The sequence below is a fragment of the Chlamydotis macqueenii genome, chromosome 12 (assembly GCF_036417535.1).
Source record: "Chlamydotis macqueenii isolate bChlMac1 chromosome 12, bChlMac1.mat, whole genome shotgun sequence".
Taxonomy (NCBI): Eukaryota; Metazoa; Chordata; class Aves; order Otidiformes; family Otididae; genus Chlamydotis; species Chlamydotis macqueenii.
The window spans coordinates 8,793,727-8,806,609 of record NC_141567.1 but is presented as its reverse complement, the minus strand read 5'-3'; the positions used below and the strand labels follow the sequence as shown (position 1 = coordinate 8,806,609).

The following is a 12,883-nucleotide window of genomic DNA, read 5'->3' as shown; positions in this document are numbered from 1 at the left end:
CGCAAACCGCATCCCAGGAGGCAGCTCATGCCTGGACATCAGGCATGTTGTCCTCTGGCAGGGCCACCCAACCCCTTGTCCCTTCCCCACAGCGACCGTGGGGCTGCCTGCAAAGATCTGTGGAGCATCTCACCAGTGGTGTGGCATCTCACAAGTGGTGGAGTGTCTGCTGAGTGGTGGAGCAACCCACGTGTGATGCAGTGTTGTCTCACAAGTGATGGAGCATCTCATGAGTGGTGGAGCATTCTTTCACCAATGGTGGAGCATCTCTCAAGGGATGGACCGTTGTCTGATGAGTGATGGAGCATTGCCTCACAAGTGGTGGAGCATCTCACAAGAGATGGAATCACTTGTGAGTGATGGAGCATCTCACGAGTAATGAAGTGCTAGCTATTTCATGAGACATGGAGTCTCTTGTGAGCAAGGAAGAGTCTCACAAGTGGTGGAATATTGTTTCACAAGTCGTGGAGTGTCTCACAAGTGGTCCAGAATCTGACAAGGGATGAAGTGTTGTCTGATGAGTGGTGGAGCATTGTCTCATGAGTGATGGAGCGTATCACGAGTGATGAAGTGTTGTCTCACAAGTGGTGGAGCATCTCACAAGAGACAGAGTCTCTTGTGAGCCATGGAGCATCTCACGAGTGGTGGAGCACTGTCTGATGAGTGAGGGAGCGTTGTCTCATGAGTGGTGGAGTATCTCACGAGAAAGGGAGTCTCTTGTGAGCAAGGAAGCATTTCACGAGTGGTGGAGCGTTGTTTCACGAGTGGTGGAGCGTTGTCTCACGAGCGGTGGAGCATCCCACGAGAGACTGAGTCCCTAGTGGGAGAGTGCCCGCCGTCTCAAGACGGAGGGACCTCCCCGGGAGCAGCCCACCCTCGCCCTCCCCACGCCCCCTCCGAGCGCCCGGTCCCGCCCCGATCCCGCGGCTGGCGGGGCCGCCCCGGCCGCTCCACCCCCCCCCGACTCCCCACCCCAGCTCCGCGGCGCCGGGCGGGGCCGCCTGACGCCATCGCGGCGCGCCGGGCCCGTCCCCGCCGCGCTCCGTCCCGCCGCCCCGGGGCCGGCCCCGCCATGGCGGCGGAGGGGGCGGCGGTGCGGGTGGCGGTGCGGGTGCGGCCGCTGCTGCCGCGGGAGGCGCTGCGCGGGCACCGGCCCTGCCTGCGGGGCGACGCCGCCACCGGCGAGGTGGCGCTGGGCCGCCGCCGCTTCCGCTTCGCCGCCGTCCTGCCCGAGGCGGCGGGGCAGGCGGCCGTTTACCGGGCGTGCGTCCAGCCGCTGCTGCGGGCCTTCTTCCGCGGCTTCAACGCCACCGTCTTCGCCTACGGGCAGACCGGCTCCGGCAAGACCTACACCATCGGGGAGGCCAGCGTCGGTGAGTCCTGCCACCCTCGCGTCCCCACCGCCACCGGGCCACCACCGGCCCGGCCACCTCTCCCCAACCCTCCAGCCTCACCGATGCTGCCGTCCCCTCCCATCTCGCCAACCGTGCCCTCTCCACCCAAACGCACCAACATCACCACCCCGACCAACCCTTCCGTCCTGCCAGTCCCCCCAGCCCAACCCCACCACCGCCCACCCCGGCACCCACGCTGCCCGAACCACCCCCTCCACGGACAACGCCTTCTTTGAGACCACAGGCTGTAGATTTTCTCCTTTACCGCTCCAGGACAAGCGAGAGGACCATGTCGGGTCTGGAGGTGGTGCTCATCCTCCTAGGACACCAAAGCTGACTCTATCAGCTTTGTCCTGCAATAAGCCCTAAGGAGAGGGAGGTTTGCGGAGGTTCATGCCATGAGTTTGTTTATGGAAGGAGAGGAGGAAAGAGGAAACCTTTCCCTCCCGTACGTGCCACTTTCATGGTATTACGATACCTTGCAGAGGACGTGCTCTAAATGTTTCAGCCAGCTTTAGTTAATTGCATAGTTTGTAAACACTAAATTGTTTCCATACTTTCAATCTATCTCTGTTTTCAGTTTCCCGGTTCAGGCTATTACTGCACGAAATTTGGGGATTGCCCTTTTACACGGCTGTTGGAGACAAAAGCAAAACCATTTAAAATCCAGATGGCAGAGCGCTGCAGCCAGATACGAGCAGGCTGCAAGCACGTAAAAAACTCCTTTGGAGCTCGAAAAGTTTGTGGACTTGTGCTGGCTTCAAAGGACAGCACACTGTAGCTGCAGGCACGGGGTTTGCTGAAACACTAACGCCCCTTTTTCTTCTCAAGGAAGGACTGGAAACAAGCAGCGTTGCCAGAAGCCACCACGCTATGCGAGGGAGCAGTGGGATAGGGTTTGCCCCAAGGTCCTGTGGCTTAAAAACTCTCAGAGGGATGTTTATTCTGGGCTGTGAGGGCTGAGCTGCGGGAGGGTTGTGCGGCTGCTCCTTTCCAGCTGACGTGTGCTGCAGGCAGGCTCCCACCCGCGGCTCAGTCCCCAGCCGGCACGGGCTCCCCGGGCATTCGCTGCTCCCCGTGACCACGTGCATCTCTCCGCCAGCTTCCATCAATGAAGATGAGCAGGGCATCATCCCACGAGCCATGGCCGAAACCTTCACGCTCATCGATGAGAATGACCTGATCGACTACACAGTCCGAGTGTCCTACCTGGAGGTGTACAAGGAAGAGTTTCGGGACTTGCTGCAGGTGGATACAGCCAGCAAAGACATCCAGATCCGGGAGGATGACAAGGGGAACATTGGTATGTGTGGCTGCGCACGGCCTCCCTTTGCTCCCCATGCCTGAAGCCAGGGTTGGGTTATCTATCCCTGAAGGCAGAGCTGGGTCTTCTCCTTGCATCCCTCCATCCCTCTCCTGCAGCAGATTGCTGTGCTTAGTCCTGTTCGCTGCGGAAAGCTGGTCCGTGCATGGCATGCTATGGGCAGGGCAACAGCACCAGGCTGCGCAGATTTGCTGCGTCCTCGGGCAGCCCATCCCTCCCAGCCACCGCTCTGTTTGCCGTTGCAGTGCTCTGCGGTGTGAAGGAGTCAGAAGTAGAAGGGCTGGATGAGGTGCTGAGCCTGCTGGAGATGGGGAACACAGCCAAGCACACGGGAGCGACCCACGTCAACAGGCAGTCAAGCCGCTCGCACACCATCTTCACAGTGACCATGGAACAGCGGCGCCGGGCTTGCCGCCTCCCCCTGCACCACCACCCTCCCTCCATCCCCGCCTCGGGCCAGGTCCTGGTTTCCAAGTTTCACTTTGTGGACCTGGCAGGCTCGGAGCGAATTGTGAAAACAGGAAACACAGGGGAGAGACTGAAGGAGAGTATCCAGATCAACAGTGGCCTCCTGGCCTTGGGCAACGTCATTAGCGCCTTGGGAGACCCTCGGAGGAAGAGCAGCCACATCCCCTACAGGGACTCCAAAATCACCAGGTACAGCTGCGACCGGGACCCCCACGTCTTGTGGGCTCTTGGCCCAGCAGGAGGGACGTGATGCTTCTCCCTGCCTTCCCCATGCCCAGCCTGGCAGGTTGGGTGGCAGAGTCCCTACGCTAGCTGAGAGGAGCTTCTAGGGCCGGTTGTCCCTTCTGCTGTCAAACAGACTGCTTGATAGTACGGGGCCTGTTGACCCGCTGTGCCTCACAGCAGTTTACAGGTCTAACCTCTGTGCAGGTTTTCGTGTAGGGAAGCTTGAGGAGCAATGAGGCCAGGACAAATGACAGACTAGCTCATTGCAGTGCTGCAGAAGATGAGGCTTGTGTAAGTCATGCTGCTGAAGCTGAGATGCAGTGTCCCCATAGGTTGTCCTGCCCTTCCTACCTGGCAGTGAATAAAAAAGTGCTTCCAGTAGGCTTGTTTGACGGTCTGCAGTTAGTTTTTAGTTCAAGCAGGTGGCCTTTGCAATCTCCAGCAGGTTCCCCTGCGGCACAGTAGTGATCATAGAGTCGGGAAGCTCCCAGCCTCAGGAATTATTCGGGTGGAAACTTGCCGCAGTCCGAACTGTTATTCCTCTGCTTAATGATTCTGCTTACTTCACTAGTGCCAAACTGGCCACAGAGCAGGTCTTTTCCTTGGGCTTAACCTCTGAAAAGAGTTGGAAACCTTCTAGTTTCTCCATTATTTTGTATTTCAGCTGTTTTAATCACTGTGCTCTTCCCTAGGATTCTGAAAGACTCTTTAGGGGGGAACGCCCAGACTGTGATGATAGCCTGTGTCAGCCCATCCTCCTCTGACTTCGATGAGACCCTCAACACACTGAATTACGCCAGCCGGGCTCAAAACATCCAGAACAAGGCCGTGGTGAACTGCCGCAAGGAGACTGAGCACGTCGAAGAGCTTCACCTGCAGATAAAGAACTTGCAGAAGGCACTGGAACAGCGGCACCGCTCGGAGACGCGGATCATCAACCGCTCAGCCACCGCCAAACGATGCGCACCAGACCCCACGGCTCGGCTGCTGGCAGAGTGTGCGCATTACCGGACCTGCACTGATGCCGCGTACCGGCTGCTGATGGAGCTGCAGGAGGACAGTAACCTGACCGTGGAGCAGATCCTGCGGGTTAAGGAGTGGCTGTGCACGGTGGAGAGCGAGAGGAGCGAGCTGACCTCAGCCGGGCTAGATAGTGGCATCGAGAGCACCTCCGTGGAAGACCAGAGCCCCGAGGCACAAGGCTCAAAGCTGGCAAAAGCCCAGGTAATGTTTGGAGTGCTGCAGCTCTGAGGTTGGGTTCATCTCATGGCCACTGAATGCAGCAGCCTCAGCAGGGCATGGTGGAAGGCTCAAGAAAGGTTGAGGAGGAGAAGCAACCTGGCCAAGAAGCCATAGGGAGGCAGAAAGATGTTGTCCTCCCAGCAGGCAGGGTTAGATTCAGCTGTGGCTGAGAGATAAATTTCACAGGAAAAATCTGGGTCTGTAGAGCTGCTGTGCTTTTGCAGAATCCAGCATGGGAAGGGAAAGACAAAGGTGGATGCTGATACTGCCTCTCTTGTATTTTGGGGGGCAGGTGAACACGGAAAAGGGATGTGAGTCCATCAAAGATGAGCAGGTGGCCAAACTGCAGAGGCAAGTGGAGCGCCTGGAGGAGGAGAACCGTGATTTCCTGGCTGCCTTGGAGGATGCCATGGAGCAGTATAAGCTGCAGGTATTTCCGGACTCTGCTGTCTTTGTAGGAACCTGTCCCGCTTCTCCCCTTCCTTGCCAGGAGAGCGCAGCCCAGCTTTCAGGTTCTTCTGCAACAGGTCTGGGATCTACATGTACGTAACCATGTTTTTCTCATTGCTTCCTAGAGTGACAAACTGCAGGAGCAGCAGGATAAGATCTCAGAGCTGCACGTGCGCTTGGAGATGGCAATGCCAAATCTGTGTGTGCCAGGACTGCTGGAAAACCTTCACCTGGTGACCACCAGCCAGAGACCTCACACGGCCCCGCTGGATGCTGCCCCATCCCATGGCCTCAGCAGGGTTCCCTCGGGGCTCCTTCCCGCTGAGCAGAGCGGAAGAGCCCTTTGCAGGAAGGTGAGCATGCAAGTCTGTGCTATTGAGGAGCTGCTGCCTTTTCACACAGGTGCTTTTCACCGTAGGACTACTTTTCCTCACTGTTGAGCGTGAACCTTGTCAGAGCCGTAGTCCGGAGGGGTGTGCTCACTGTTCACATCCAAAGAGTTTCACAGCTCTGGCAAAAACAGCCCAGCTTCAAAACTGAGGCTTTTACTGTGATATTACAGGCGAGTCCCAGATTTGCTCAGCGTCTGAGCAGCAGAAGGCAGGAGGGCAGGCAGCTGGGTCTAGCAGCACACCAGTTCTCCTGAAAATACGCTTAGCTCCATTTTGTTGCTTTTCTTTGTCTCTAGCAGTGATGCCCAGCAGTGTTGCCCAGCTGAGAGCCAGCTGCTCTTTTCTAACACCAGCTCTCACAAAGCGTGTTTCCTCTTTTTCTGATCCTCTGCCCCAGCAGCTAGACAGCAGCCCCTCCTTCCAGGAGGAGGACTCGGCAGGCTGGCACCAGAACCACGCGCAGTGCCCGACCAGCAATCCAGAGATCAAAGCCGCAGTACCAAGGAGGGAGCTCAGCCAGGACGTGGAGAAGCCAGCAGAGCTGTCCTCAGGAGAGGACGAGGAGGAGTGGGAACAGAAACGGTCCCTGTCCCAGCGTCGGTGAGTTGAGGCTGTCCCAGCTCTGTGCAGTGCCCTGGCAGTCGTGTGATGTGGCTGTCCCACTTCTGCTCAGCTCTCATGTAGGATGTAGAAGCAAATGCTGCCTCTGGGGTCAGTGATTCTGCTGAGACAGCTGCCTGCTCACTGGGGAGCTCATTACCATCTTTCCTGACCACAGCTGCTGTTTCTGTCTCCTTCTGAAGCCTGTGGATCATGAGGGTCCTTACTGGGAACAGCTCTGGCAAACTCAACTGATTAATTTGCTGTTCCTTCTAGAAATGGGATCCAAAGCTGGAACAGGAAAGAGATTTCCAAGTTAAGCGAGGAGCCAAGCAGAGGCAATGCCCAGTCTACTCAGGAGGAGCAGCTGGAGCTGTCAAAAGGCAAGTGGCAACCATAGGTTGTTGGACAGTCTTCCTAGGGCTGGCGGTGCTTCACTGGGTACTGTTGATAGGAAGGCAACATGTCCTACCTGGTTGAGCCCAGAGGACAAAAGTGGAGCAGATGACAGTCCAGCTGCTTTTATTAAGGAGAAACTTGAACTGCTGGGGTTTGGTGAGAGCTGCATGGTCTGGTGGAAGCTGCAGGTGACTCTGTGGCAGATCTTGGCTACAGATCTGAGGTCGGATTGTTCTTCTGTCACTCTGCTGCTAAGACAGGACCTTCCTGACCTGGGAATCTGTGTTGCAGAGATCTGCAGGAGGCGGGAGCCACTGCTCAGTCCCCTGGGGCGCCTTCCAGGGAAGGACTCCGAGTGGAGGCTGGTGCAAGCACAGCAGAAGATCCGAGAGCTGGCAATCAACATCCGCATGAAGGAGGAGCTGATCACGGAGCTCATTAAGACAGGTGCAGAGCTGCTGCTGGGAACGTGCATCTGTTCCCTATGAAATCTCCTCCTAGTTGGGATGCTTAGTCTCTACTCCCATCCTCACCTTCCTCCCCTGTGTTGCCTGTGCCCAGTCCCTTCTCCTGTGGGCAGCAGAGCACTGTTTCTCCATCCCTCTGGCTGAACGAGACCCTTCCCATTGGTTTCTTGCCAAATCCCTTCCCTGGAGTAGGTGAGGGCAGGAGAGCATTTAGTCTCTGTAGCCCAAAATACTTGGCAGAATCCTGGCTGCAATGGAGGGGGGCCTGGAGGTCACTGTGGAGGGGCATGTGTTGCAGGCAAGGACGCCCAGGCTCTGAACAAGCAGTACTGCCAGAAGATCAGTGAGCTGGAGCAGGAGGCAGAGCAGGTGCGGGCAGAGCTGAGCGACAGCCAGAAGCAGCTCCAGGAACTGGAGGGCAAAGAGCTGTGGGACCCTGGGGAGAAGCGCAAGCTGCAGGAGTACCGCACACGTGTGGCAGCTGCACAGAGCAAGGCACGGGTGAGTGGGAAGGGCTCTTGCCCACCAGAGGAGGTGGGCAGGGGCAGAATTGGGGGCATCTCTGCAAAGGGCATGGGCGAAACGCCAAGCTTAGGGGCAGCTTTTGCCCTCTGGCAGGTTCTCTGCAAGAAGAAGCAGGCGACAGAGAGGCTGGTGTCGCTTTCGGCCCAGAGCGAGAAGCGAGTGCAGGAGCTGGAGAGGAACATTCAGCTGATGCGGCGGCAGCAGGGCCAGCTGCAGCGCCGGCTGCGGGAGGAGAGCGAGCAGAAACGGCGGCTGGAGACGGAGGTGAATAAGCGGCAGCACCAAGTCAAGGTAGGAACGGGCAGGAACAGTTGTGCTACTGCAGTGTTTGTGAGGACAACGATGGGTGGAGTCTGCAAGCTGCTGGCCAGGCAAGGGTTGCTCTCCTGCAGTCTGTGGTTGTCTTGGAGAGCTGGGGATGGAGAGAGCATTTTTTTTAAGAGTATCTAAAGAGCTAGCAGGGAGCATAACCTGTCCCTCAGCTCCTGGCTCTAGGGCAAACAGCCTCTCAAAGCTCACCACTGCTCCTTCCCATACAGGAACTGGAACTGAAGCATGAGCAGCACCAGAAAATCCTGCGCATCAAAACAGAGGAAATTGCGGCTTTCCAGAGGAAGCGGCGGAGCGGCAGCAACGGCTCTGTGATCAGCCTGGAGCAGCAACAGGTACAGGCAGAGCTGTGCCACCTCCTTCATGTTGAAAGAGGACTGCTTGGCAGACTGCAGGCTAACAGGGGAGATCTGGAAGCAGGGACCTCCACTTGAGATGGGCCATAGTCCATCCTGCCCTTGAGGAGGACAGTCCATAGTATCACTTGTATCTGGTAGAGAGGACTTAGATCTTGTCTTACCCCCAGGACCAGGATCAGGATCTCTTCTAAATCATAGCATCGGTAAAGCAGCTGTGAAATCTTGTCTGTTAGGGTAGTGGGAGATACAGCCCCCAAGGACTCTTTGACAGTTGGGGATTTAGCTCAGCTCTGCCTCTCAGAGTACCTAGAAGAATAAAACCAGTGAGGTCTAGGCTATAGGCATTAGCAGAGATGGACTCAAGACTCTCTCTGCTCTCAACCCCTTTGCTCTTTAGTCTGCTGCTGTCTGCATGCATGCACATGCCCTTTGCCTCTCCTTCCATCAGAAAATTGAGGAACAGAAGAAGTGGCTGGACATGGAGATGGATAAAGTTCTTGAGCAGCGCCGGGCCCTGGATGAGCTGGAAGATGAACTGAGGAAGCGGGAAGCTATCGTGGCCAAAAAGGAAGCTCTGCTGCAGGAGAAGAACGGCCTGGAGAGCAAACGACTGCGCTCCAGCCAGGTAGGACAGGAGTGTAACATCTCAGCCCCTTGCTTGATTTCCAGTAGAGGTGGGAGGCTGGAAGACTTGAGTGCCATACTGGGTCTGATTGCAGATCAGGATGAGGTAGTGTTGGGGAATGGGTAGCAAATGTGCCTTTACAGGAGAGCTTCCCCGTGCTGTGCCTCTGAGGTAGTTGGTTTGAGAGCCATCAGCTTATGTGTGCCCACAGGGTCACTTGATTTACAGAGGGAGTGGAAAGAAACTGTGGGTCTGACTTGCTTTTAGAGCAGATCCCCTTGAGTATCTTCTGCTGCAGGCCCTGACAGATGACATAGTGCGTGTGTCCAGCCGCCTGGAGCACCTAGAGAAGGAGCTGACTGAGAAGAACGGGCAGCTGCGTCACGGCAGCGCCCATGACCAGCAGCAGATTCGCCAGGAGATCAACAGCCTGCGCCAGGAGAAGGACCAGCTGCTCAAACAGCGGTTGGAGCTTGACAACAAGCTGCGTCAGGGCACCCTGCTGTCCCCAGAGGTACTTTTCTTGGGCTGGGCTGCTCTGCCTGCAAGAGCATGAGGTAGTAGGAGCCAAGTACCTGAAAGGAGGTTGTAGCGAGGTGGGTGTTGGTCCCTTCTCCTGAGTAACAAGCGATAGAACAAAAGGAATAGCATCAAGTTTTGCCAGGGGAGGTTTAGATTAGATATTTGGAAACATTTCTTCACCAAAAGGGCTATGAAGCACTGAAAGAGGCTACCCAGGGAAGTGGTGGAATCATCTTCCCTGGAGATATTTAAAAGATGTGTAGATGTGGAGGTGAGGGATGTGGTTTAGTGGTGGACTTGTCAGCATTACGTTTACAATTGGACTCAATCGTAAATGATTCTGTAAAGACCTGAGCATGGGCTCATTAGCAGATGCTCCCCCCCATCCCCAAATTGTGTATATCCCAGCTTCTTGCCAGCACTACAGAGGTGATAAGGGACATCAGAGCAGGGTGAGACAGAGTGAACCCTTTGCTCCCTGGTAACTACAGCTCTGCCCTGGCAGGAAGAACGGATCTTGTTCCAGCTGGATGAGGCAATCGAGGCTCTGGATGCAGCCATTGAGTACAAGAATGAGTCCATCACGTGCAGGCAACGGGACCTGCGGGCCTCAGCCAGCCTGCTGTCCCAGTGCGAAATGAACCTCATGGCCAAGCTCAGCTACCTCTCCTCCTCCGAGACCCGAGCCCTGCTCTGCAAGTACTTTGACAAGGTGGGAAACAACTGCCCTCTGTGTGGGTGGGAGTGTTGTATCTGATCACACTCATGTTTTCCTCAGTTTCAAGCTTTCTGCCTGCCTCCTGCTGTACTTTTGCCCTGTGAAGTCAGGCCACAAAGCCACAGCAGCATGATCCCCACCTGTCCCAACAGCTGGGAGAGAGGCTTAACTAGTCATAGGATGCATGGATCCCTGCAGTGGCTCTGCCATGTCAGTGCAGCCACACATTGCTTTTCCCTTTGTGAGGGAGCTGTGACTCCTAGAACTACCAACCTTTGTACACTGTTCCAAAAAAACTAACTTGATCATGCTCAGTGGGGCAGGAAATCTTGCCAGGCTCTGAAGAAGCTGAGATGTTCTTTGCTCTTGGGCCCTGGCCAGGTGGTGACACTGCGAGAGGATCAGCACAGGCAGCATATCGCCTTTTCAGAGCTCGAGATGCAGCTGGAGGAGCAGCAGCAGCTGGTGTACTGGCTGGAGGCAGCTGTGGAGCGCCAGCGCCTGGAGATGGACCGCCAGCTTACCCTGCAGCAGAAGGAGCATGAGCAGAACATGCAGTTACTGCTCCAGCAGAGCCGCGGTAAGCACCCAGCCGGGCAGCAGTGGCACTGCTTCCATCTTCCACAGGGCTTACAGCTTGAAATGGCCTTGCTTTTCCTTGCAGAGCACATGGATGAGGGGCTGGCCAGCAGCAAGCTGCAGTATGAGGCGAGGATTCAGGTGCTGGAAAAGGAGCTGAGCCGTTACATGTGGGCAAACCAGGAGCTGAACCAGAGGCTCAATAACATGAATCTCCATCCTGTACAGACCAAAGGTGAGAGGAAATGCAGGCTGGGGCTTTGCTGTTCCTACCAAATTAAAGGCACGGGAGTTTATATCCCCTTCTCTGTCAGTGAGAGCTTGGAGCAGTCAGGAGCAGCTCATTGCTGGCCTTGAGCAAGAGATCTACAGGCATTGATTCTGATGAGAAGAGTAGATACCCCAAATACTCATTTCACTGTACCCCTAATCTCTCCCAGCAGGAATGGAGAGAAGCATTTACGGGGCTGGGGACAGAGCCCCCCCCGCACTTGGGATCTGCGAGGAATCCAGCCTTGGGGAACAGCTCCTGCCTCTGGCCGTCACTGAAGAAAGCCATCGGGTCAGGGATGAAAGCAGGGACCTGGTGCATGCCCCTTTGCCGTCGACGTGGAGGCGTTCGTCCCTGCCCAATGACAGCCCTGGGGACCTTCGGCAGAGGGATGCTGAGCACTTACTGAGAGCAGGGCAGCCTCACGAGGTGCACCCACCACGGAGCCTTGCTCCTGCCGCCAAGCCCCGCCGGGAGCTGCGTAGACCCAGCCTGAATGTGACTCCAGTGCCTTACCACCCGGCAATGATAGATGTGAGGAAAAACCCAGTCTAGACATAGGCTCAACACTTACCTAGCACAGGGCAGGGAGCAGCAGATACTGCTGACATGAGCTTAAGAGCCTTCCTGCCCTTCAAGTCAGCCTGGCGACAAACCTGTTACATTTCAGAGACCTGAGGAAGAAAGAGATGTGACTTTCCATCATAAGGGAAGTAAGCCTGTAAGGTATGGGACCCCCAGCCTACATTCTCCACATTGCTGCGAGTCTAAACAGTGTTGACTGGACACTTTTCCTCCCACACTCTCAGCAGCTTAAACACTGAGAAGTGGGAGATTGCTCCTGCCCTGGCCTCTAACACTAAAAACTTGTTTACAGTTTGGAAACCTCTGCTGCAGGGCTTGCTTAGCCCTAGCAGGCTCAGAGGGAAGTGCTCTGCAGTCCTGCAGAACTTGTACATAGATTTTTGTAGTAACTTTGGTTTTTTTACATTTCTACTGTAACTTTTCTAATAAAGCAGTGAGTTTCATGAAGCAGGCACGTGTCAGAGGCTCCAGTTATCACTTACTCTGGGTAGGCAGGAAAGGAGTTCTGTTTAAACCTCACTGCATGGAATTCAGCTGCCGTCACAGAGTTGACCTAATGTTTAAGTACGTGCTATGTAAGTGCTCACAGTCAGAGCTGGTAGGCTTCCTACATTGAGTTGCTGCAGGAAAAGCATCTCCAGACAGCAGCACTTTAAGCAGCACTTTCTTACTCTTGGGAAAACTTCCAGTCTGGATGCAAGGGAGACTAAATACAATCCTGGAACTTAATACCGACACCATCCACCGTGGTAAGGGAGACATAAGTTTAACTCTGGTACAGCAAGAAATGAAAGCCCAGGTACCTGCTTTCTTAAAGCAGGGGGGAAGGGCAAGGGGGGAAAAATAGCAGCCTGGCTGCCTGGCCTCAAAAGCAAGCCACTGCTCCAGCCTGAAATCACGAGGAGCACAGTTACCACAACTGCCATTTGGGGACTAATACACCAAGTTGAAAGCCAGCATCTGAAGCAGGAATTACCTTACTGTTTTCCTCCTGCATACTTGATCTTACGTGCAAGGGCATGGCTTTGAAGGGGGACATTACTGAGGGCTCCAGGTGTGGCTGAGCTGCACAAGATTTAAGTTTGGAGCCTTTATTTTCTGTTCTTGAAAACAAAGACCTTCAGCAGACAAGAATCCATCCTACTTGGAAGTAAGCAGTAGTCTTGGAGCTCCATGCTTGTGTATCAATCCACATCCCTGAAGCAGGTGCACCTCTCACAAGCAAAACAATCACTGGTAAGCACACCATTCTCCTCTCTTGACAGAGGGAAACAGTGTGTTTTCCTGCAACAAATACTGCTTCCAGGAAACAAATTCCATTCAATACCATCTAATGCCTCAAAGCCATCCAACAAACTTCTGCATTGCCATGCCTGGTTTTGGGATGACGTCACGCTGTCTTCATAGC

At 55.2% G+C, this 12,883-nt stretch overlaps 1 protein-coding gene across 4 annotated transcripts; it reads left to right on the top strand.

The window, feature by feature from the left end:
- Positions 1-1,066: 1,066 nt before the first annotated feature.
- KIF7 (kinesin family member 7) lies at positions 1,067-11,925 on the top strand. 4 transcript variants are annotated; one of them, XM_086757575.1, is made up of 18 exons: positions 1,067-1,373; positions 2,497-2,697; positions 2,964-3,375; positions 4,104-4,635; positions 4,946-5,083; positions 5,229-5,456; positions 5,896-6,095; positions 6,372-6,478; positions 6,786-6,941; positions 7,260-7,462; positions 7,580-7,777; positions 8,026-8,151; positions 8,624-8,800; positions 9,099-9,314; positions 9,828-10,034; positions 10,422-10,620; positions 10,705-10,854; positions 11,060-11,925. In XM_086757575.1, the coding sequence occupies exons 1-18, from the start codon at positions 1,073-1,075 to the stop codon at positions 11,443-11,445; spliced, it is 4,137 nt and encodes a 1,378-aa protein (XP_086613701.1). In that variant the 5' UTR covers positions 1,067-1,072; the 3' UTR covers positions 11,446-11,925. The 4 variants fall into 4 exon arrangements, with proteins under 4 accessions (XP_086613701.1, XP_086613704.1, XP_086613702.1 ...); XM_086757578.1 differs by having other exon boundaries at positions 5,893-6,095; positions 7,580-7,750; XM_086757576.1 differs by having other exon boundaries at positions 5,893-6,095; positions 11,063-11,925.
- The last annotated feature ends 958 nt before the right edge of the window (positions 11,926-12,883 follow it).

Excerpts from the sequence above, each read along its gene's own strand:
- KIF7 (XM_086757574.1), top strand. The coding sequence starts at position 1,073 with ATGGCGGCGGAGGGGGCGGCGGTGCGGGTGGCGGTGCGGGTGCGGCCG. Across the intron at positions 5,457-5,892 it reads GAAGAGCCCTTTGCAGGAAG|CAGCTAGACAGCAGCCCCTC; the intron begins GTGAGCATGCAA and ends CCTCTGCCCCAG. Across the intron at positions 7,778-8,025 it reads AGCGGCAGCACCAAGTCAAG|GAACTGGAACTGAAGCATGA; the intron begins GTAGGAACGGGC and ends CTTCCCATACAG.